General features: G+C 42.2%; 2 protein-coding genes across 15 annotated transcripts in view; one reads left to right on the top strand and one right to left on the bottom strand.

Annotated features, from left to right (window-relative positions):
- NFIB (nuclear factor I B) overlaps window positions 1-25,756 on the top strand; it is a 436,890-nt gene that overhangs the window by 197,495 nt on the left and 213,639 nt on the right. For 7 of the 14 annotated variants that reach the window (XM_078062329.1, XM_078062339.1, XM_078062337.1 and 4 more), the window contains exon 2: window positions 13,501-14,032. In XM_078062329.1, coding sequence (XP_077918455.1) covers window positions 13,501-14,032 — 532 coding nt within the window. Of the gene's footprint in view, window positions 1-6,256; window positions 7,442-13,083; window positions 13,106-13,500; window positions 14,033-25,756 lie in introns of those variants that run through there. The other 7 variants (XM_078062331.1, XM_078062330.1, XM_078062333.1 and 4 more) reach the window with 6 other exon arrangements.
- On the bottom strand, window positions 689-6,929 carry LOC144378798 (uncharacterized). Its single transcript, XM_078062182.1, has 4 exons — window positions 6,809-6,929; window positions 5,058-5,798; window positions 3,575-3,694; window positions 689-2,388 (listed from the first exon to the last, which is right to left on the bottom strand). The coding sequence occupies exons 1-4, from the start codon at window positions 6,927-6,929 to the stop codon at window positions 2,210-2,212; spliced, it is 1,161 nt and encodes a 386-aa protein (XP_077918308.1). The 3' UTR covers window positions 689-2,209.

Genomic DNA, 25,756 nt, shown 5'->3' with positions numbered 1-25,756 from the left:
ACTGCCATTGAACTTGAGACGGGACAGACAAGATCTCCAAGTCCCGCCCCCCCTACCCCCCCCCCAGTACAGTAGCTGGCAGGGAAAAGGCGCCAAAATACACAAGATTAACTCTAACGTTCTTTGAATGAATCTTATAGCACCATCCTTTGTAATTTTAATTTTCCAACAGGCGGGAAAAAGTTAACTTTTGAACCCATACTGAACAGACATTTAAATCAGCTCTAAAATGGAATAAATCCAGAAAGCCATACAGGCATGCTTATGTGGTTAGAAGAAGAATGCACGTGTAAATAAGCAGGGTGCATGTGTGTATCTGATTGGGTAGTTCAAGATTTAATCAAAATCAGAATTAGTGTGACTTTTGAGTACCTTTACTGTATGCGGGGGGGTGGGGAGAATCGTGAGGCTAAGAAGCTGACCTTTAAGCAGCCAAGTAGAAACTGCAAAGAGTTGTGAAACACAAAACGTTGTGGTTTCCAGTTTTACATTTGAGGTTTGATGTTTTCATTTAATGGTATGAGAGATGGAGAAAGCTCCAGCGCTGAAAAGTCCCTATTAAATCATATGTGGGCAAAGGTCAAGCACTCCAACTCACTGATACAATATACTGCAGATTCTTGCCTAACTGATGGGGAGTACAGGAAAAAGTGCTTGGGCAATAAAAGTATTAGAAGGGTAATTATCGTCGTGGTTGGGACTGCATTCTTGTGCACTGGGAAAAGGTTTTTACTGGCCCCGATGAATTTTAAAGCTGAGTATTGTTGAAAGCTGTTTTAATAGGAAATTGATTAGCTGAGTGTTTCATACAATAAATGGTGACAGTTTCATTGTTTGATGTCCAAAATAAATTCCTTTTATTCTTTAGCAGACATAGACATCTATTTAATTTTAATATGATCAGACTGAGCAGCAGCATAATTATGAGTGAATATGATGTCACGAACATTTGTAACCTTGCTTTTAGAGCTTTTGACATCACACGATTTGACAATATTATTGCTTTGAAATTTATTAACTTTCTGTGTTGTTAAAACATTTCAGAGATAAAGTTTACTGAACATATATTTTGTGTAGGCCCAATTATTTGTCTTTTCTCTTTGTAATTACACAATTGTTTGTTAAATTTTAATTTGAAAGTTAAAACGCACAATTCTGTTGTTATGCGTTATTTTGATTTTGAAACAGAATGGCAGTTTTCAAAGGAAGAATTGGAGAAAGGGGTGCAGAAAGTTTGAGTTTCTTTGCAGTACACCTTCTGCACTTCTTAATATAGAATGTAAAGACTACTTGGCTATTTTGGATAAAGCTTTTTAAACATCTCCTTAAAACCGATCTGTTTTCATGTCACAAAGGTGTATGCAGATGAGTAACAAAAAATCGATTTATACGTAGAAATAAGATGATAGTATAGTTTTACTTTAAAGGTCAGCTATTTTGAAAAAGCTATTTTGAAAAAATAACTACAACACTCTCAGTCTCAGCAGAGAAGAGACTGGGTATTGAGAGTGTATGTAACTTTTGAACTATTGTGAGTGAAGCAAGGCAATTATTACCATGATTTTCAAGGTTTAAAATAAATCATGCAAAAGTTTCAGGCAACTGCTGACTTTGTAATCCAGGAGCAAATGTCTTCAGAAGTTGGGAATCTCTGCTGATGAACTGGCTTCATCTCCGGAGAGAAGTGGAAACCGGCTAACCTTAATAGAGGAATCTGGCCCAATCGCTGTTCACATTCAGTCGTGGCTTGTAAATGTGCCCGAAATGTAAGCACACTTAGTGGGATAGTATTTTTTTTTTTTAACAGTCGAGTACAGGCATTTCAGCAGCGACATTATTAACAGCGTCATTTTTCTCATTTAGTTTTGTCCTCAGGGGACACCAAACAGCTCCCAGAGGAGGGAAGAAAAGTCCACGGTTATTTATTCATTTCAGTGAAAGGCAAAGCACTGGCAGTGGGGGGTGGGAGGGTGGGGTGGGGAAGCTAACCAGTTGTGAACTTCCTAGGAGGGAAAAATTGCTACCCTAATTTGACAGTAGTAGTTTAAGGGCTGAGAGAGCTGGGCATGATTTTGCAATTCCCATCAAGTGCAGGCAATTTCAGTACTTGTTGGTTGTTTATGTATGTGCTTTTGAGTGGATTTTTGGTGTTCCTGCTTGTGGATATGAAATTGTGTTTTCCGGGCTACACATGTATGATTTTTGTGGTTCATCTGGAAGAAGGAAAGATCCCTGGGCATGGTGTGGTGGATACTTGCAGTTTTGCAGGCCTGTTTCCTGGGGTCAGGAGGTCATCTGTCTCTTTTGTATTTAGTTTTAAAATATTGATATTGGCGATAGGGCCAGGGTGTGTGGTTGTTGAGCCTCCCCTCAAATCACATTCAAGAGCTAAAAAAAAAAAAAAAGTCATCGGGTGTATTGAAAATGACAGCTTTGTTAAGCTCCAAGAAACCTTTCCCTAAACTGCCCAGGATTTGCAACCTGTCACTGAGTTTCTTTAGAAGGGAGAAGGTTAAAAGAAAATCAATATTGATAGATACTTCAGATGTCAAGTCCTCTCTGGAGGTCGGTGAAAGGCTCCAATTGGGTAACTTGCTTAATTTTTCAAATATACGATTGAGTTTTGAAAAATCCAGTCTCCTGAAGCACTGGCATTCCTTCTTGAAGTCAACAAACTGTCAGCAAAGAAACTTTTTTCCCCTCTAAGGTGGCAGGGAGTAAGTGATATAGGGAGGAGATTTTAGTAATTCTGAAATATCAAATATTCCTGTTGCTGCAGGAGGCTTTCACTTCTTTCTAGTTCCTCAAACCAGATTTTGGGGTGAATGCAATTGGCTTGTCATTACCTTTTGGTGTGGGGGAGAGAGAAGAAAGAGGGTTTAGGGAGAGGTAAGTATCCAAAGCTAAGAAGTGTTTGGCCCATTTTAATAGTATCAGAAACTTCTCAGAGATACTTTAACACCACTCTTAATACCATGGCACAGACATGCTGGAAAAAAGGGAAAGTGAATAAAATGCATGTACTTTCTCACTTCCTCTCTCTACTCTTCTACCTGGGATTTAAAAGATTGGTACTTCTCAAATCAAAGGTAATGGATGAATGTTCTGAGAGAAGCCAGATGTCCCATACACCCAAATCTACCAGTCTCTCTTTACAAAAGTCTCCCTTAAAGTTCATCCTGGGAAGGCCTGCAGTGACCTTGACATTGGCTGGACAAGAAGCAGTGTTTTTTGGGGGGGGGTGGGGGGGAATGTCAGCCATCCTGCCCATGGCTCCCAGGCCTGAATGGCCAGTCAAAGCCATATAAACTGAGCACCCAGGAAGCCCTTCCAGGATGTCTCTGTTGCTCATTCTTTCTTCCCTTTTCATTCACCCCATCTCACCATTACTCCTTTCTCAATTTCCCTTTTCTTGGAAACACATCAAAACTCAAAACTACCAAGCATCCTCCATGCTCATCAGACTGTCCCCAACCACAAGCGCTCTACAAACACGGAGCACCTGAGAGAGATTTGAACCCCTCAGAGATAGGCCTAGGAGGCCCCAGACATCTTCACTTCTCTGGGATCTTACCTGGGTCTGTCGCTGCTTCTTCACCCCAGGTGCTGCTGCAGATTTGTGGGTTCTTCTGTGTAACAGTTGTCAATTTTTCGCTTTTCTTTTTTAAGCTTGTGAGAAACTTTTGGATGCAACCTAGTTTTGGTGGCAGAGGGAAATGGTTTCTGTTGGTAAGGGAAGCTAATAGGGGAGGAGGGGTACGATGTCTGCAGACACTTGCCCAGGGCTCAGCCCTGGGCCTCTTTTGCCAGGGGACAGCGGCTGGTTCTGGGATCTCTGGCTGAAAGGAGCGCTCTCTGGGTGCCAGGATTTCACTGGGGGTGGTGTGGTGTGGAGGGAGGGAAGAAGGGAGGGAGGGAGGGAGAGAAAGAGAGAGAGATGGGCTCCGGATTTTTAAAGAGACCCCGGAATAATGGCTTCTGTAAGAGTCCAGGCATTCAAAGAGGTGTGTTCAAGGACATGAGTGCATTCGTGCCAAGGGGAATGTCTTTTATGGTAAATTAACTCTGGTTAAATTGAATATTTGTTCAAAGGGAAACTCCAGTAGTTAAAGCTGGTATTATCAGTAAAACGCTTCCCCGCCCCCTCCCCTCAGACTTCGCTACGAGAGAAGAGAGAGGCAGCATAATGTGCAATACAAAGTGATGCTTTGGGGTTTTTATTTTTAATCTGAGATCGCCTAAAGATTTCTGAGAGAGAAACGAGTATTTATTTGCATTAATCCCGACTGTCACCTCATTCCTTTCATCTATAAAGACTGTCAACTTTATCCTGGCTTTTCAAAAAGAAGAAATGACCCACACAAAGGAAATTAACGTTGTCAGAACGCTGACTAGAGGATTTGCCTCCGGGGGGATCAGGGAGGCTGCTCCCAATGGTGTGTGCCCTGAAGGGTTAACTCGGGGCAGTTCTCGAAATTTCCCCGACTTTACCTGTCTTCCCTGATCCACCGCTCCCCCTCTCCGGCCTCCTCAGCTCCCCACCCCCCAGCGCCTTTCTTCTTTGGGCTCTGGGTTTACGGGGGCTGCAGCTGGTAGACTTGGCAAGCTCGCCTCATTAAGAGCGCTCTTTGAAAACGGACTGTGTTTGAGCATTTCCCTAATGAGGACAGGACGGGGTTAAAAAGTGACCATTTCATGGTTGACTTGAACCTGCCTACTTTTCTTGATGTGTCGTTGTGAAATGCTTGATGTGGATAACTCCCACTTGGTGAAGGAAAAAGTCACTGGTTCCTTCAGGTCCGCTGGGGGGACCTGGGGGGGGGGGGAGACGGTGGGCAGAAGCGGGAAAGAGCGAGAGAAAGGAGAAAGTTGAGGAAGAAAACCGAAAGAGAGGAAGAGAAGAGGGAAGGAGAATCAGAGAGCCCCGCCAGACCCCAACAGCACAGTTGGGAGCAGGGGCGGCCCCGCCCTGGGGCTGGGGCAGTCGAGTCCCCTTCGTGGCCCCAACCGCCCCCGGCAGCCCCCAGCTAGGTAGACGCGGAGCCCCTGGCACTCACTTTTCCTCTCTCCATTGTCTGGACAGCCTTTGCTTCCACCTCTTCCCCACCCACCCCTTGCCGAAAACCGGAATTTGGGGGGCGGGGAGTGGTGTGTGTGTGTGTGTGTGAGAGTGTGTGTGTGTGTGTGTGTGTGTGTGTGTACGCGCGCGCGCCCGCGGGCGCGTACAGAAAGGGTGCAAGGCAAATCGCCTCCCTCCAAATACCCGAAATCAAGTTCATTCACTCGGGACCCCGCGGCTCGCCGCCGGGGTGGGGGCGGGGCCCTCCGCGCGGGAGCGAGGCCGGCGCGGCCGCCTCTGCAGGGCTGTAGCGGCACACGCACCCCGCTCGCGCGCGCGCCCGCCCTCCCCGCAGCTTCGGGCGCGCCGCCGCCCCGCCCTGCCTGCACCCCGGCGGGGAGGGAGCCGCTTTCCGCCGGCGCCCCGGGCCCCGGGGGGTGGGGATTGGGAGCGAGCCAGCGGGGCTGCAGGAGGAGGAGAGCGGAGCGGGCCGCGGGAGGAGGAGGAGAAGGAGGAGGGAGCAGGAGGCGGCGGCGGCAGCTCGGCCCGATCCTCCCGCTCCGAGCGAGGCCACGTGCACGGGGCACCCCCGGGAGCGCGGCAAACCGCGGCGAAGCGCGGCGCGCCGCTTCTGCCGAGCTGCCCCGGGGCGCGGGCTCGCGCTGGGGAGACCCCGGAGGACCCCGCCCCCCACCCCCCGTCCGCGCCGGCGCTCCCCAACTACTTGAGCCGAAGTTCGCTCAGGCCCCCGCCTCCTCGGCCTGCCCCTCCTCCCTTCAGCCGGCGGGCTTGGCGGACCGCGCCCGCCCCGGGTGCGAGAGTCGGCGCCCCAGCCTGGGCCCCGGGGCGGCCTGGGTGTGAGGGAATTTTCCATTCGTTCCTTTCTCGGGCCCAGACCGGCTCAGTGCTTCTCCCACTCGGATGTTCCCGCGGCTTAAAGAGTCCGCAGCGAGCACAGAAATACCTCTTCCAGGGCGGGCTTTCGGGGGTGTGTATGTGTGTGTGGTGGTGTGGGGAGAGTGCGGGACTTGCCCAAAGGGCGGAAAGATCTAGTTTGGAAAGAAAAAAAAGTCATGGTTCTGTTGCACCGATATTAGACCTTTAACAAATGAGAGGGAGAGAGAGAGAGAGAGAGAGAAGAGAAAGAGAGAAGCAAGAGGAGGAGGAGGAAGGTGGGGGGCGGGGGGTGTGGAGAGGCTGGTGCAAAAGGAATGCGCGTTTGCAGGAGGAGGAGTAAAGCGATGATTGTGTAATTAAATAATAAAACAATCCTTAAGTCTGATTTGGAGAGAGCTCGAGCGGGGTCCAGAGGGTGGAACCGGTGAAAATTTCAACTTCCAAGTTTTGCAACGAAAGAAAGCGAGAGAGGGAGGGGAAAAAAGAGCCCAGAGCAGAAAAGAGACGAGTTTGGAGCCGAGCGGGAGAGCGGGATTTATCGTTTGGGATTTTTCAGGAGCTCGTTCCGATCCCCCTGGGCTCTGGGCAGCGGCGGCGGCGGCAGCAGCAGCCTCCTCGCTCGGCCGGGTCAGACGCGGGGCGAGGCGGGCGGCCGGGCGGGCGGCCGGGCGTGGAAGAGCCGGCGCGGGCGGCGGCGGCTGCAGCCGGGGGCCGCGCCGCGAGCCTCTTCCGCCCGGGAGACCTGCGCCCGAGCCCCCTCCCTCACCCCAGCCTCTCCCTTCTCCCCCACCCACCCCGCCCCCACCCGGCCCTCTCCCGCGCGCGCCCCGCCACCCGCGCGCACTCGCTCACGCTCCCCCTCGCGCACACACATGGTCGGCTCGCGGCAAAGTTTCGCCTGCGATCGCCACTCCGGAATCCTGCCGCAGTGCTCGGGGCTGTAACCTTGAACTTTCCCAGCGCGGTGACACATTCTCCTCGCTCTCCCTCCCGCGCTCTCTCCTGCGCCCCCCTCCCCGCCTTTTTTAAAAAAGCATTTCACCACCAACCACCACCCCAATCCAACCCACGCCGAACCTTCGCGCACCCCCTAGCCCCCAACAACAACAACAACTGCAAAACAGAAAATAAATCCCCAAACCCAGGCGAAAAGCAGCCAACACCGGCGGCGGCGGCGGCGGCCTCGGCGAGCAGGGCCAGCGCGCTCGGACTGCAAGAGGGTTAAAAGTGTAGATTGGATTTCACCCCGGGAAATCTAGCACGCCGAGTGAACTTGAATCTTTGGCTATTTAAGGAGGACTGGGTTTGTTGTGAAGTTGCGGTGATCCAGCGCAGAGCCCCGTCCTGATTGAACGCATCGCGGGGCTCAGATGACTGTAAAATGAATAGATGAAATTCTTGCTTCTCGAAGATTTTCTTGCGCATCTCCGGGAAAGTGCGTTTTAAGGCGAAGTCATGATGTATTCTCCCATCTGTCTCACTCAGGTACATGTCTCGGTCGCTCTCTCGAGCTTTCTCTCTAGTCCGAAATGCCTTTGTTTTGTTTTGTTGCTCTCGTCTGCGGACAATTAACGGCTTTAGTTAACCTCCGTACATCCCTGTCCCTCGCAGAAGTGGCCCGGAGTTGCCGCGGGATTTGCGGGGCGGCGTGGGAGCCGGCGCGCGGCCGCTCGCCCGAGGCCACTCCGCGCGCCCGGCCCCGCGCCCTGGGCTCGGGGAGCGGGCGCCCGCGCGCTGCCAGGGCGGCTGGGCCGGGCGAGGCCGCCGGGGGTGGGCAGGGCCCCGGCCCGGGAGCGCTAGCCCCTGCGCGGCCCCCCGAGTGCCTGCTGCTGTGCGGCGCCCCTGCCCAGGGTGACCGCCACCCCTGCCGGTCGCTGGAGCGCTGAGACCGACTCGGGCTTTAGAGGAGCTTTACGGGGGGACAGAGCCCTTATAAACAACCAGTGAACTTGGGCGAGGGGACTGTAGCACGAGTCCTTGTGGGTGCCTCTGGACTCCGCTGCAGGCAGTGGGCGGGCGACGAAGGGAGTCGGAGGTTGTGGTCCGGAGACCCATTCCTTTGCTTAATTTGGGGATCTGAAACACTGGTCCATCGTGATCCGCACTTTGAGGTTTCCAGTGACCACACCACAAAGGCAGTCTTTACGTTGACACGAGTTAGTTGGTCTTGGGGAAAGTTAAGGACTTTAGAACATGTTCATTTTGTGGAGACCTGTTCATTTGATGATATTTGGGCGTAGCTCGGAAGGCAGAAAGTAATGCTGGAAAAGTAAGGTCATTTTTAAAAAAATTCACTTTGAAAATTGTCCTAAGACTTTAGGAACAACGTTATGAAATAAAGCACTGGCTTGATGCATTTTTAAGAACACAATTTATATAATTTTAAGCCAGACGGTCAAATGGAAAAGTGGTGAGACCGAACGGACTTACCTGGGGACGGTTTTCATCGCTGCCCAGCTAACTAACCAACTGGCGAACTAACTAAATATCAGCCCAGAGTTGTTATTTGAAGCATTATTTTAAACCTCGAAAGGTGTGGGACTGTTGACTTCAGCCTTGAGGAGGAAGTGTCACCATTGGTAATTGATAACCATTTTCTTGTACATTGCCATAGAAAACTACACAGTTAAAGAAGTGTCGCCAGGTCTTAGTTGTGTTATAATTTTTTAAAAAATCCAGTATCACGATGATACATTTTTATAATGGACAAATGATTAAGATTTCAATTGTATGACAATTAGAAGCCATTGTGATTGGAAAGGACCGAGGCATTCATAAATTGTGAATGAAGATGAAAACAATGATAAGGCTTATTCAGTGATTGGATACAGTCCTGTAGCTTTTTGGCTGACACATTTTTTATTGTTTATATTTTGTTTGGCATCTGAGTATGATTAACTTAGATATGGCTATTTTCAGCAAGTAACGTGCACTTTAATTTAACAAAACTGGAAAAATGAGTTGCTGAGTTATTTGTATTTTAAAAGCTACAAATAATGGACAATAAATATGATGAAACTGTTTCAGGTATAACGAATTACCTTTAGTTGTAAAAGTTACCTTTCATATTACCTATCAGCAGGATATTTTTTTCTTTCTGGTAAACCATGTTCATTTGGTATTATCTCTACATTATTGAAGCCTAATTCAAATAAAACAAATTGAGGTAAGCTTTTTCGCTTACAAAGTACTGCATCACTTATTCTCACCTGCAAAGGATTGCTTTTCTATATTAATTTATATTTCTAGCATCAGCTGCTCAGAAACCTTGCTAGCGATTACACTGCATTTTTTTATTTCCTCTAAATATGCACTGTAAAGTCACTAGCTTTATCTTAATTTCTATAAGTTGGAAATAACATTGCAGCATCGTGACATATGGAATATTAGGAGCATATACAGCATAATCATTCAGCTATCACATTAGTATTCAAGAACACATACTTAACAACACTAATTCATGATGACTAACATTCTCTCTTGTTTTAATAATGTAAATCTAGGTTGACGTATTAAAACTGTTATGGGGATTTCAGGCCTATGCTTCAGAAGGAATTGTAGCTTTCCAATTCTCAGTATCTCTGTGACTTTATAGGTAATGTAAGGTGTTGCAAAAAGTAAGAGTACATTAATAGTGTTACTTTTATATCAGACCAGTAGTTTAGCTTTGTGTTATAAGAGTCTATTAGCTATAGCAAAATGTTTTTTAGGATGTGTAAATGCAGAATAGAGAAACATTCTTAATTGGTTGAAAACTTTACAAAGTGTCTCAGCTGTTGCAATAAAGTATCTAGGTTTTAGAAAGAATTTTAATTCAAAAGGAGCTACAGTTAAAGTTGTTGATATTTAGCAAAATGTTATGTAAAAGTGTCAGTATGTCCTTATAAATCAGTATTTATACTTCAGTACAAATCAGATATAAAAGGAAAACTAAGAACCTTCATATATGATTTAATATTTTGCTTTTTCTAAAAATAATGTAAATCCTTAATAAAACTTTCACTTGGCATGACTGCATTGAATTATTAAAATTTCAAGTTCTTCATGGAACATATTTTAAATGGTTTATTGTTATATAGCAGTGCCTCAAGAATATCTAGTATTTACTCTTCCACCTCTCTGTTGATCTAATTTTCCATCCCTTTCATGGAAACCATTGTTTCTGTAAAGAAAAATAAATATTTCTGGTGGAATTAGGATTGTTTACTTTTACATTTGATATTTGTAACTTGGTTATTTATTTTATCAATTTAGTTCAACTAAAGGAAGTTTTAAAAGAGAAATGTCAATGAATTTTAATAAATATTCTAAAAGGGAGAGGTGGCATATTACCTTAGTGTAGAGCCATTAGATCTTAGGTCACTTATATGCTTAGCTTAAAAAAAAAAAAAACTTTCATAATGGTTTAAAGTGTTATTGTGATAACCTATTAATTAGGACATTTGAATACCTTAATCACTTCTTTTTTTTGGATGAAGACAGTTACTCTGCTTCATATGCACATCTCTCAAAATTACTAAAAATGTATTGCAGCTCAGTGTTAGAAAACAGTCACACTCGGGAGATGACAGTTTAGGCATGTTAATACAGAAGTGTATGTGACTTATAACAAACCTCTACTTATCATTTTTTTGGAGGTTATGTCTCCTTGTCAAGTGTTTCACTTGAAAGGAATCCACAGAATAGTAAAACCCTGAAACATTTTTATAAGGCAACTTTGTGGACTGAGCAAGTTTGCTGTTTCTATTTGTCAGTAAGAAAAAACTATGTTTTAAAACATTATTTGGCAGCATTGGCAACAAACTCAAGGCAACCTTAAAAAAAAAAACCCACATTGTTTTGTGTGCATTTGCTAACAAATTCCAAATTCAGTTTCCAAATTTGCGTTTTGATTGTTTAAAATAATTTATTAAAATTTTGGGATTTATTACATGACAGATGATTTGAAATTCAAACAAATTTAATCAAAAGTATGTTTGATGTCTTTATAAGAAAATGAAATGTCACTGAACATAGTACTTAAGGATGTAAGCACTTAAGAGTTACCGCACCGCTTAATATCTGTTGCAATAATGCAACATTTTTAAAAGCGTGGCAAGGGTAAAATGAATGAGACAAAGCTCCCCCCCCCATCTATTCTTTACATTCTCAACTCCTTAGCTGATGAGTATGTATGTATGTTTTTTAATCATATCAATAAATCGTAGTAAAAGTCAGATTATAGGAAGTGAGTTCCCAAAGCATGTTTAAGTCCACACTTCCTTAAACGGGGCTTCCTTTGCATTATTTCTAAGGGGGATAAACAAAGTTTTTGTAGTTACAGTGAAAGCTGAAAGCATGGCATCAGAAAGTATATGGAGATAGGGAGGTCTTATCATGGGCTGTGGTTGCTGTGAGCAGGGCTGCCTTCCCACACAAAGAACAGATTGTGGTTTAACTCTTTCCATGGCCTAGTTTAATGTGCTCACATAGTAACCGAATTGTTCAAATCTCTGCTGGAAACTACTGATCGGTTTAATGATTTCCTCTATGGCATTTGGTTATGCCTCATGCTGTGATGTAATCATCTGCATTCTGTATTGTTATAAAATTTTGATTTATACTCATTCTGCCGGAGGAACGTTTTACAGCAATATGTTAAAACACTTGATAACTGCGTTAGTGATTGGATGGGGCATACACCTCTTCCGTGTGTGAAACGCATACCGCGAACACGCTGTAGTCTTTAGCACCGAAAACTCGAATTTCATCTTAAAAATGGATTCAAACCCATAGGGCATTTTCTTTTGGCCACCTTCTTTGTTAGAGTGTCATTAGTTGCACTTTCTTCATCTTTACCCTCATGGCATTCATCAGACTGCTGGTTAGATAGAATTTATTCCACGCAATTCAGGGTGACCAGCCCTAGTGTGTCAATTCTAAGTTGGGATACGATAAGTTAGAGAAAGTTATTTTCCTGGTTGGGGTGACGGTGCATTCAGTGTGTCCAGAAAAGTGGCCGTGGTGGGAAGTTCTTATTTGCTTCGGATCTTGGTTTATTACACGCGTACAGTATGCCTGCACAGGATGTTAGCTCTTTCTCTGAGCAGTAATAGGCCTAAGCTTATGAGACAGGTTTTACCTATGGCAGGAAGTAATGAAACACGAACTGCTTTGGGAAGTAACTTGAAATATCTGTAGGTGAAGATGATCTGCCATTGCTCACTGCCTCCCTCCCTTAAAAAAAGGCTTAGATGGAGCAGGCAGGGAAAATGCAGGAGCCTAAGGTAAAACCACTTCATTCAAAAGACAGGATACTGGAGAGTCGATACACGTGCAGACTCACAAGCCATGCATACGTGCACCCACACTCCGGCCGGAGAATTCACATGCGTAGCAAATGAATTGTATTGATTCCACAAAAGCAGTAAGTGACCAGCGGTGCACTCCTGGTGTCACCCTGCCACCGCATGCAGAGACACAAAGCATGTAAAGTTGGTGCCAAGTTGCCATTTTTCATTGTTCACCTCAGATTGATTTTTGTTTAGAAGAATTGCCATACTCATGTGATCGGTTAACAAATTAACTGACTCTGTGGGGCTTCAGATTCTATAGGAAAGCTGCCGGAAGAACATTCATATAATTTTTGTTTTCAACTTTGGAAACTTTTATTGAAAAACGGAAAGAGTGTGTCTGTGAGAGAATAGAGTGTGAGAGTGAGTGAGTGTGTGTGTGTGTGTGTATGGCGTGCGTGCGTGTGTCTTGGAGGCGAGTGCTGGTGGTGGAGGGAGAGAATGCACTGCTCAAAGTATGGAAACCTTCTGTTCGGGACACTGATACGACAAGCTGTGTCCTTTGCCCACTTTCCCTCACTGTATACCGGTTTCTCTAGTTACCACTCTTGGAATGGTGCTGTTTCAGTGTTGGAATGTTGGACGTTTGATAAGAAAATGGATCAAGTTTAATGGCGCATGCTCTTTGTGCCACCAGCAGCCTCTTGCTGAGAGCATGCTCCAAAAGCGGGAACTGTGTGGCATTACACTGAGCATCTATATGCTTTGTGTTTCTGTGCCACAGAGAAGAGAAATGAACTGTGGCATCGCTCCTGCCTTCTGAACAGCTCTGCTCCGATTAAAAAAAAAAAAATCTCACTGTGTTCTTTGTAAAATGGTACTGCTTAGTGTTAGTTGGTCAATCAAATATTTAAATATTAAATTAGGTGCCAAGCACCTTGGTTACTTACGTTTTAAAGAATGTAGGATGCGTGGTGGGAATGAGGGGGATGGGGCCAGAGTGGAAATACAAATATAAATCTTATTTTCTTTTTAGGAGGCAGAATCAACCTGTATATTTTGGTGGAAAAGGGGCTGCTTGGCATACTTTATTTTCTTCTTCTCCTGCTATTTTGATAATTTTAAATAAGAAAAGAATGTGATTTTTATGCATAACTTTTTGTAATGAATTGGGAATGGACTGTAGTTTTATTTATTTATTTATTTATTTTTTGAGCCTTTAAAACTAAGCTGACTGTGTCTGTCTTCTTCCCCCCCCCCCATCTTCCACAGGATGAATTTCACCCATTCATCGAGGCACTCCTTCCACATGTCCGTGCAATCGCCTACACTTGGTTCAACCTGCAGGCTCGGAAACGCAAGTACTTTAAAAAGCACGAGAAGCGAATGTCAAAGGATGAAGAAAGAGCAGTCAAAGATGAGCTTCTCAGCGAAAAGCCTGAAATCAAACAGAAGTGGGCATCCAGGCTCCTGGCCAAACTGCGCAAAGACATCCGCCAGGAGTATCGAGAGGACTTTGTGCTCACCGTGACTGGCAAGAAGCACCCGTGCTGTGTCTTATCCAATCCCGACCAGAAGGGTAAGATTAGGAGAATCGACTGCCTGCGACAGGCAGACAAAGTCTGGCGTCTGGATCTAGTCATGGTGATCCTGTTCAAAGGCATCCCCTTGGAAAGTACCGATGGAGAGCGGCTCATGAAATCCCCACATTGCACAAACCCAGCACTTTGTGTCCAGCCACATCATATCACAGTATCAGTTAAGGAGCTTGATTTGTTTTTGGCATACTACGTGCAGGAGCAAGGTAGGAGCAGATTGTTCTTTCTTCTAGTACGGCAAACACTGCCCACAAACCCCATATACGGAACAGCTGGCTTGGGTTAGATGGTCCTCGAGGCCCCTAGAATCTCCTTCACCCTCTCTGGGTAGAGTGGCCTGCCCTCTTCCACTCCCATGTCCACTCCAATGGGCCAGCCATGGACATAGGCATGGAGCTTTCATACCCGGATAGACGTGGGTGTTTTGGGAAAGACCACAAAGAGATGCGTTTTCAAATGTCTTTGAAATAATATACCTTTTCAAAGACACAGACTAGTCTGAAAAGTATAGTTTATTACAATTCACTTTTTGTCCTCGGCTGCATTCCTTGTGTCTAGTCATTTCTCAGTTTGAAAATGTAACTTTATTTATGAATAGTCAAACCGCTTTTTAATAATCTTTGTATTGGCCTCGTAACTAACAAGGTAGATGAACTTTGCTCACGAATTTAGTCCTATTGCACCGAAAATAGAATTAACGTTTCCTATTACAAAATGCTTAAGATAGCCAATACCAGAAAGTGTATCTTACGTGGACCTAGATTTATTTAATTTGAATATATCTATCAACACCTCCTTTTGATTGTGTAATATTCGCCATAGATTAAATGGATTATAGTTCTTATTTAAATAATTTATGGTATAATATTTTCCCAGCGTGACTTGGGAATACTTAATATCATTAGTTTACTTGAATGTGAATTCACAAAACTTACTGAGGAGAAAAGTTGCAGCTCTCCTTACAGAACAAAAACAGAAAGTGGACTGGTTACACTGGTTTAAAATAAATCTCAAAAAGAATGCAGCAACCACATACCATACCTATTAAAAAAAAAATACCTGATAAAGACAGTGGTATAAATGTCAAAAATAGGGGATATTTTTGCTGAGTATTTTTTGAGTTCATGAAATATGTTTCTTTATTATTATTTTGTATTTTCCTTTAAATAAGTGAGGATTTCTTTTCTTCAAATAAATGTGTCAAGATACGGATTTCCATGTATTAGCAACATCATTTTAAAAAGCAGCATACCAAAAGTGGACTGAAGTTTGATCTGCCACAGATGGTGGGTCATTTCCTAACTTGGCCTGGTGGTAGGGAAATGGCCTGCAGATACTGAGGTGGCAGACGGGTTATCTGATATTCGTTATATAAATCTGGGATTCAGTAAATTGGTATGAACTTTATTATTATCCAAAAAAATAAAATACCAGAATTACTCTTTTGACTCAGAAATCTAGGTACTTGTTACGCGCTTGTCTTTATAATTCCTTGATATAGTGTTAGAGCTATGCTTAAATGTCATTTAAAAATTTTTAGTTTGATTTTAAATAAGATGCTGAACATGATATATTTGAAACTATTACTTTTTTGTTGCTGTCGAGACATTGCATTTGCCATTACCATGCATTTAACAATTGAAGTCCAAGTAATGATGGTTTAGAGAAAAATATATTTTTGCCCTGTGTGTCCTAAAATAAAAGCTCATAAACACATGACACTTAATTTGATTGACAGCTGTCTAGGAGGTGACATCCTAAGGTGGGCTGTATATCTGTGCTGGATTGACTGTGAATGTGTTGTAAGTGTGTTGTGAAAGTCAAGGCTGGAAGTAAAGTTTTAAAAAGTGGGCCATGCAACTTTTTAGTGCAGGGAGGGAAGATTTGCAACCACTTCACTGCTACTCACATTTTAACTTGCTTGAAGGCTAGTCCTTGAGGTGTGCATGCATGTACATTCACTCCTGGGGCAGGCAGCCAAGTCTCTTGGTTGATGAACTGACAATAAAGAACATATCCTTTGGATTTGTGGAGATAGATTGAAGAAAGAAAAATGCATAAATGCCTTCTGCATTGCACCATTGGTCATGATAATCATGAAGTTTTAAGCAACTCTTGGAGACCATGTTTTCAGATAAAACATTGATTTTGTTGTTTTTTTGAATCTCATAAAAAGCTTTCATTATTTTACCCTGTACATCTAATTTGTATCCTCTCCTACCTGCCAGTGCGTCATCTCTTCTTAACATCTGTTGGCTCTTTCTTTGAAAAAGTCACATCAGGATGCTTTTGTGTTTTCCTTTCTTCAAAATTTATATCTTTTTTTTTTGGTCAAATGTAGGTTAATTATGTTATTTTGCAGTGCAATTGATTGAAGAAGGCATTTAGAAAGACAAGTCTGTAGTCAATCAAAGTGCTGCCTATCTCCCATCATGACTCTTTATTTCTCCTCTAAGTACAAGAAAACCCACTTAAGTCGGTTTTATAAATCAGGCAAAGAAGTATGAAGAAAAACATGAAGGAAAAATAAGAAAAGGGAACTGTAATGTTTACAACAGAATGAGCAACAAAATTACCTTTCCCCCCCCTTTTCTCCATCTCCGCACTTCTAAATGACTGGGAGGAAAACATGAGAAAGAACAGAGAGAATGCCAAAGATGGTTGCCACTGGTCCCAGGATTGGCATCAGACCCTCTTTGTTTAGCTCAGGATGCCTGTGATTTGTTAGTTGGCATCCGCATTGCAGTGTGGAGTGATGTTACAATATATTGACAATTTCCAGATCTAGAAATGTCAATAGTCCTCTTGGTTATTTATACAAGATCACAAACTGCATCTCTTCTGGAGGAGGAAATAAAGACCAACATATAATAAAGTTCCATTGTTGGCCAACTTCCTATGCTTTTCTTTTTCCCTCTTTCTCTTTTGGTTCAACCCACACTTTTTTTTTTTTTCCTTCATGCCCAGCAGCCTCATCTTTTTTTGAAATGTGGAAAGAGTTACTAGAGCTTTGACACAAGCTCTAGTACTACATCTGCATCTGATATGGTTTTGGGAAAAATTTATGCATTTTGAAATCACTTTTGATATATAGTTCATTAGACCTTTGCATCACATGGCCACAAAGGCAGGATTTTCTTTAAAGCTCAATCTCTTTGTTATTCAGCTTCTTCGATGCATATAGCCCGACTGACCGCAATTTAGTCCATTTTTCTGTTTCTCCACATTAGTAAAAGGTCATGTTCAATACAGTCATTTATAAAATTATATAAGCCCCCCACTTTACCTCAAATATACACATCATGTGGGAGTAACTGCGTTTAAATCCATAAAATCATTTCACGTTATTGATTCAGAGGCTGCGCTTCGGCTGTTCCGTTGCTACAAGAACCGCCATTTTGTTTGTGAAGTGCCAGGCGAGGGGGAAAAAAAAGGCAGACACTGTGCTTGATGCCAATAATGGTTGCCAGTGGCACCGAGGTTGGCATCAGACCCTCTTTGTCTAGTTGCTGAATGCCTTTGATTCGTTGGTTGGCATCCGCATTGCAGTGGGCACACTGGAAAGTTTTTGACAATCCCTGAATGAAAGCTGCTTGCTTGTTTGCTGCAGCAAACCTTAGCTAATATAAAACCCTTCCTTTTTATTTTTTAGGTTGTTGTTTTTTGTTTTTTCGTTTTTTTTTTTTTTTTTTAAAGCTGTGATAGATTAGAGGAAAAAACAGCTCTAAAGTGGCCTCCATTTTCCCAAAGATGTTAAAGATGTCCAATGATTCTTGGGCAGGTGGTACCTATTCCCCATATTGTCTTTGTTACTGCATTCATGAAAGCAAAGCAAAACAAAACAAAACAAAAACCAGGCGAACCCTGCACAGGACACCTTTCTGGGACATAAGTGTGCTGTGGGATGCGGGGTGTGCGTTGAGGGTGTGGAAGACTAGCTGAATGTAGTGATGTGTAATGCATTCATTATGACTGACTCTTGCTTTCAGTCACATCACTGCTTATTTCTTATGTAATCTGTAGTTCCCTGAGTTTCCAGCTTTCCAAATTTTATAGTAACATGTTGAGAGGATTTAACTTTTCTTTCTAGTGACTAACGTGGAACAGTGTAAATGTTAAAAAAGAAAATAAGCAAAGCTTCATGAGGAAACCTATGTGTTAAGGTCTGATACAAATCCTCCGTTCCTGAATTTCTCAATTCTGCATCAAAATGTTGCCAGATTCTCAGAACACAGTTCTGCACACCAGGAAAACCAACCAAAAGGCTAAATAATTTTGGTTGACGTTTCCTAGATAGTGAGCATTAATATTGCTTTCCGGTTAACCACCATTATCTCATTAATTAATAAGAAGGATTAGCAGTTCTACCCCAAAGGGCTGCAGAGAAGGAAGTCTGGCCTATGGGAGGCCTTGAGTCCAGGCTGTGTCCTGTCTGAAGGGGAAACGGGGGGGGGGGGGGGGGGGTGAAGGGGGTAGGGGGGTGGGGTGGAGACTGGGCTTTCCCTGAGGCAGGGAAGGGTTTTGAAGAAGGAGGTCAAAACACACTAAGAAGTTTAAAGATCTCAAGAGATAGTAACTATTGTCCTGAATTTAACAGATCAGAGTTTAAACTAAGTCAGCCTAACTGATTTTTGGACCGTACTTTTGCACTCCTATTAAACATGTTTCGGATACTGAAGAGAGTCCAGGAACCTCTCATGGCTTATGGCTCTTATCAAGGAGGAGTTTCCTTTAGCCTTGGGGAACCCTTAAAGTCAGGATCCACTGCTGGATGGCAACTTTCGTTGTTTTATTGTTAAGCATTATGATAATTAAAGTATATTTTAAAGTTGTGAAAAATGTGACTTGTTTACAGGGGAGGTTGTAATCGTTGTTACTGTTTTTGAAATAGAATCCTTCCCGGTTGTCACATATCATTAGCGAGGAAGCAAATGCTAAGAATTATTTTCCTTCCTCAGTTACTGACTTTTAGAATCCTTTTGGGTAACCATTATTTCTTTATGAAAAGCTTATGTAGGTAATTATTTGCAAGTTGACAGCGTATTTTAACATTTTAATAAATTTCACTTCATTTGCAGGTATTTCCCATTATGGGGAAAACTAAGCTCTTGGAATTTGTTGAAATGAGGCCGCCCTCCAGAATGATCTGGTGTGCTTGCATTTGCAAAGGGCTCAGAGAGCATAAAGTTTGTGTGCACGTGGGATTTAGGGGGACACTGCTAAATTTTCCCATCTAGCATCCTGTCCTCGACTGAACTCCTGAGCTCCAGGGCACATTTATTTGCATTCTAGCTCACACACAAGTCACCAGATAAAGAGTGGCTCTTACTGGCATGACTTGCTCCAAGGCTTAATGAGACTTTTGTGGGAACATATATTGTAAGATAAGATACTTAGCCATTTTCTCACGGATAAGGGGCTAGAAGCTCACCCTCTGTGCCATGATATCTCTGCCATAAGAGATAGCTCTGCCAGACAATTCAAGAGTTAAACTCGGAGGCCCCAGTTACCAGCTGGGGAAGCTTGGCATCTGTGTTCTGATATGGCAACTAAGCTCTTGCATTGCTGTTAATATGATTTCACTTTTCAAAGGGAAAGGAGTGGGGGGGGGGAGAGGCTCGTTTGTTACATCAATTATGATTTCAAATATTAAAAAAAATACAGTGACCCACTTTCTGGAGGCAGCAAAGGCTGGAAAAATATCCTACCGACAGCATTAGGCATCCCTCCCACATTAGGCCCTCTCCAACCGCCCCCCCATACACAGAATTGCACATTTTATAATAAAAAATACTCACCTAGATATGGGTTGGATTTGCAAATTTGGTGCACTCTGCCTCTTGTGTGGTTAAAAGACTCTATATGTAAAAGAATGGAGATGCTGTTCATTATTCAGGAATAATGGTAATTTGGGGATCTGTGAATTGCAGTGACAGAGATGGTGGATGGGTTTCCCAAGGGTTGACTCCTTGACAGATTCAACGTGGGCCTTGGAGCTGGGCAGGGCCACTTAGGGAGGCCACCTATAGCCACGGCCTAAGTTCTTTAAAGTTGCTGGTTTCCAAAGTGGAGCAGAGGGAGTGTTTCCACGCAGAGAGGTAATATAGAATGGGTAGGATCTCTTATTTACTTAGTTGTTTTTCCCTAACTGTGGAACTTAGGAGGGAATTGCCAAAAGGAAATTAAAGTTTTAATCCTCCGTTAATTTTTCCTTTCAAATTTGGCATTACAGTTTGAAACAGTCCAAGATATCTGACTTCGTAAAGACTTTCTCCCCATAAACGTTCATTATGCTTGATTGAACTGAAAAACTAGGCCAGTGGGCTTAAAAAAAACTCTGCAAGGGCACTCTTTTGCCCTTCACATCTCTGCTGACCTGTTAGGATTTCAGCACCTGAAGAGGGAGGGACCGACGCAGTGCGAGGCTGAATCAGAATTCTCTGGAATTCTTAAAAGTTGAGATAAGTAAGTTTTCATTTCTGGCATCCCAGTGGCTTGTATGATAACTGACTTTAAAATCACAGGAATAATTACAGCTTTGTTGGGAGCTTAGGGTGACAGAGAGTGGAAATAGCATAGGAAAAACTTTCTGAGATGGGAGGTTGCTAACGATCTGAAATTCCAGGGGCAAAGTGAAGGGTGATCCCTTGCTGTGAAGCTCGCTTTTTGGGTAGAAATTTCTCTTCAGCTTGGGAAAGAATAGCATTTTCTAGTTTGAAGTTGAAAGCAGAGCCCTGCGACACTCGAGGCGTTTTTGTTATGTGCTAAGGCTGAGCAAGTGATTAGCCAACGTCATGTTCAAAGCAAAGTTTTCCAACTTTTTTCCCCTCCATCCTTGTGGAGGAGGAATAATTTTAGAAATCTCAAGGACTAGTGGTTATGCGATGGGAAGCCGGAGTGATTACAGCAGCGAGCCTCAGCGCCAAGCATAGCAAGAGGGGGGCTTCCTCTGAATCATGCGCGCTTTTCTGTGGCAGCGTGGTATGTCGTCTCATTTTAAAGAACATTCTTGGGTCCTTGAACTCTAATTATGTGATGTGGTTAATTTAACTGAATTCAGTTGTTAGGATTTGGCATAGGGAATAAATCATCAGACTGCAGAGAACTTGTGAAAACGAAGTGCGTGGAGTGAGGAGTGAGTCTGTGGGGTTAGCTTGTATTAGACTGAACGGTACAGGATGTGAGGCTAATGGGACTTGAATGGCTGGGCTTTTGGTTGTTATATTATTCAGAAAATTGGAAGAAATGGCTAGCAATTAACCAATGAGGTGGAAAGACCTTGAGGCTGAATTGAAGGCCACACACTGAAAAAAAAAATCTTCAAAATTTACATCAAGCAATATTCCAAGATAGGAATGCAAACTCTTCTTGTGCATAAATATATTGTTTATAATAAAACACTTAGAAACACATATTCTCTCTTTTATGATGATAGTTTAAACAGGACAGCATTGATGAATCACAGACAAATTAAAGAACTCTGAATAAGGACTATATAATTGAAAATATGGGGTGATGGATGAAGTAATTTTACTAGCTGAGAGTTGCCCGGAGGTTGTATATTTTCAGAATCCCATTTTAAGGCAGTTCAGAGCATGTAGTAAGTTATGGAGGAAGCACAAATCATTTGAAAATGGGATTTGTTTAAACAAGTGCAAAAAAGAAAGTAAGAATTGCCCTTGAAAAAAATTCTTTATTCTAAGTATGTGCAGTTTAAAATTTTTGGTTAGCTTTAACTCTGTTTCTCAAAATAGAACATTTAGTAAACAATATTCAACTGAATTTTAAAATACACATATCTCCCCCAAAACTACACAAAAGCATTTAACAAGCATCGATTAATATTCAGTGACACTCATATATATTCTGATACTGAGTGAAGCTGAAGATTTCTTTAAAAACTTGATTTTTCAAAACTCACATTGAAAAAAAATCCGTGGAAACATGTATCGTTGTTAACAGGGAATGGCAGAGTTCAGGACAAAAATCTAATCATAAGCACAGATGTTAAGAAAGTTATTTGAAATGGGGTGTATTCTGTAATTCATGTGAGTAGGGGATTACATTTATGCCTATGTTAATAACACGAGTATGTCAATATGAAGTCTATACCCCTCTATTAGTGAAATCTAAAGTGTGAAAAATGTTCCTGCTTAGGACAACTTGTATTTTATTATTCTGACATCTGCAGTTTCTGGATGGATTACCTTAAATTTGCTATGCTATGTTAAAAGCCTTGTTTTATGAGGTCGGTCTCAGCTTCTGGCCTTGGTGTCAGGAACCCTGCTACGTGATGCAACTTGCCTTGTTAGGTTTAATTGACCAAAGCTGATGTGTTAAAACAATTCATTTGTGCTGTAACTTATGCCCTGGCTAAGTTGCTACCTGAATCCTTTGACCTTGACTTGTCTGGGTCACGAAATGGCTGCAAGCTGTTTGACCTTTCTATTGTGCTGTAATGTCACTGTTTCCTCTTATTCTTTTATGGTAATAGCTGACAAAAAGCCCCAGCCCTGACTTTACACCCCAGTGGATTTAAGGCGTCCCTCTGCAGTAGCTACGTCTTCTGTTTGACATGGTCTGGCTGTAGAAGTGACTTTCTTTTGTTTGCTGACAGTGATGGGGACAAATTTGCAGCCCTCCTTGCTACCAGAGGTGGGGGATAGTATTCTGGTATTTGGAGGGATTTGAATTCCTTCTGCTTAGATTTTCAGTTTCCGTGTTTTATGATGATGCATATCACAATTTCCTTTTCCCCACTCTTCTGAGGTCGACTTTGCAGCTTTTCATATTTATGATTTCCTTAATAATTGCTTTTCAACATTTTCAGCTGTTACAATAAAAATATTCTATTGTCATTACATAGGGTAAAAGTGATAAATTGAGCTATGCTTTTGGTTACCAATATATAAGTCCTAAAACAACGGACATTTAAACTTCACCTTATAAATCTTTGCCCAGTATTGGAAAAAGCCTTATACTAACCGTGTAGGACAAGACAGAATTTTTAAAAAATCAGAGTCATGTCGTAACTTTTATGTATCCCACCTTACAACTCAGTTTATAGTTTTAGGGGAAGCCTATTTTTTGTGACTTAAATAGCTAAGTCCCAATACATAGTAGCGAACCATTAGTAGACTTGAAGTTTTTATTTTCTGTGGGGACTTTTGCCAGCATGTGAAATTAAATATTTATTTTAATGAATATAAAAATTGTTTTTCTATTCTTTATGAGGACCCATATGCAAAAATGGAGTTTTACCTCTGTTCTCTTTTGAAGCAGTGAAATAATTTTATTTTTAAAATACTGGAAATGCCTTCTAAAATGTTAAAACACAGATATTTTTATCCTACCAAATTTTTCTTTGCCAAATATGACATTGTAGTTCATGATTTTTCCTATATTTGCCAGATTAAATATTTAAAATCCAAGCTGTTACATTTTATTTTTAAATTATTAGAGGAAAAAAAGGAAGTTTAAGTTAGAATGTGCATTTCCTTACTTGTGTGCCGCATACTGTTTATACATGTGTGTGGATACACTGACAGATGAGAGACAATGTGGCACAGGCACTAGAACCTTGGGAAAAAAAGCCCTAGATTTTTCTATTCCCATTTAAAAAAATAATCTGAAATGGCAGGTGAGAGGATTTTACTTTTTCTTTTCTTTCATTTTTTTTGCGGGGGGGGGGCCTGGCCGTTGTTTTAAACTATTTCCCCCCTGGGGGAATGTTCACAAGGTTAAGGAATTTAAATGCTTCTCAGCATTAATTGTGTTGATAATCCAGCATCCCAGAGGTTCGAGGAAGAAGGGTGAATGAAATACACAGAATCTGATTTTACTCAGGAGCCTTAGTTTCTCTCTGTTCTATAAAAACCAGTCTAGACTCAAAGACACATCTCTCTTGACTTTTTGTTCCCTCGTTGGCTTCCTCAGTGGTAGAGCCAACGTAGTTAGTTGGGTTTGGATGTGGTTAGGGGGCTAATGGGTCAGATGCAGTGGGACCGTGGTTGGAAAACAGTGAGCAAGCAGCCCCTGAGGATTTCAAAAATGTCTATGACTTCTTGAAGTCAGCCTCAGTTCCTCCATTGAAAGAATTTACAATGGAGCTCAGCTGTTGAGTTAAAGAGGTTAAGTTCCGGGGCCATGCATGCTGGTGTGCGTGCGTGCGTGCGTGCGTGCGTGCATGCGCGCGCACTCCAGAGATCTGAAGAGGAAAAGTGAAGCTGGAAAAGAAGAGAGAGGTAGGGCTTAGATCTTGCAGGGATTACTTAAGAAGAATAATTCCTAGATAGATTGGAGAGCAAATACAATGCAGTTTAAAATATTCTGTCATCCTTTGAATTTGGGATTGCTTTTGGAGTTGAGCACATCTCCCTTCTTCCTGCCGTTTTAGATTTTTTCCAGCATCGAAAATTAAGTGCACGAATCTGACATTTAGGGTCTACTCTTGGTTCTACCCTGTCTCAGCTTTGTGGCCTTGGTCAAGCCACTTAAGCTCCATGTGCTTTGGTTTTCTGTTTTGTAAAATGAGAATCAAAACGTCTACTTCATAGGACTGTTTTGGGATTAAATGAAGAAATTCATGTAAGCAAAAGCAGTAGTATTAACAACAGCCATTATTACTCTATGTAAAGGAACATAGCATAATAGATGCTTGCAGAGAAACTAGGCTGATGTTGGAGAGAAGAGGTGATTGGGTGTTGAAGCAAAAGGTCATAATTAGTTTTTACATTATCAGGTGATAAGACATTCCCAAGAGAAAATGAAAGTCTCTGCTCACAGTAATGTTTATAGATATTTGTTAGTAAAACCTCTGAATATAGGCGTATGAAGTTAGCTAGTTGTATATAGTTTTAAAATCTATTTAAGTTAGGAATACTGTACGGTTTTAGCAATCCTTTATATCAGATTTACCAGAGAAGTAACTTCTTGACCAAACTAGGAATATTTCAAAGAAAGGAGTAAAATAATTTTATTAGCAGCTCTCTGAATAAATAATTCAATTTTGGTATCAAATGAAGGGTGTCCTAGCAAGACTTGTAATTCACTGCATTCCAGTAAAAGCAGGAGACTTTTATTTACCAAAAAATTAAATTGCCAACATTTGGGAGAACTACTTAAGTTTTAAATTTAGTTGGACAGAAGTGATGATATGTGGCTAGACTGGATTGTTCTTGACAAAGAGCATGCTGCTGGTTTTTAGACTCTAAGTCTGAAAGTGCGTTATTCAAAAATGACCCCTAGTTGGGTCAAAACTCAAAATGTTTAATTAGTTGCATGAATTGTTTTGACTTTATTACCATTTAGCTCCTTCTCCTTTAAGTCAGTCTTCCCCATTTATCCTTTTTATGGTGTTAAGCAAATTAATTAAATGATCTCTAGAGGGGAAAAAGTTCTTATTTCTTACTTAAAGTGATTTCACTTTTACTAAGAACAACTGGGAGCCAAATGGGAGAGGATTAAAACATTCCCTTCTTTTCAAGCTAGATTTGGGATTAGTGTTTGACTTTAGTGGCTCTGGGTGGCTGCATCCTTGTGGTCATGAAGCCACTTTTGTCGGCCAGATATGTGGGGAGCTAGTCATGGCACTTGTCCATGGCCAGTGGGTTGCTCCCCTCACTTTCTCTGCACAGCAGGTTTGGAAAGTGAATGGATTCACCCATATCCATGGTTTCTACTAGAGAAGTGCCTTAAATTACATGTCACATTGGTGCCATACAAAAAATAAAATCATATTCTTACATGAAGCATTTTATAATAATACCTGGAGGTTCTAGCCAGGAGTTAATAGGAAAAGCTGTCTCACTGTTTGTTCATCAGTTAAAGGATAACTGGGATGTGCAGCAAACAGTATCAGAACATTGATTAGCTTGTTTAGATTCTGGCACATACTTTTAAATAATCTGTGTCATGGGTTTTCTTTTTGA

This window comes from Halichoerus grypus, chromosome 14, assembly GCF_964656455.1.
Source record: "Halichoerus grypus chromosome 14, mHalGry1.hap1.1, whole genome shotgun sequence".
In the NCBI taxonomy this organism is placed as follows: Eukaryota; Metazoa; Chordata; class Mammalia; order Carnivora; family Phocidae; genus Halichoerus; species Halichoerus grypus.
The sequence above is the reverse complement of the archived record's forward strand: the minus strand, read 5'-3'. Positions and strand labels throughout refer to the sequence as shown.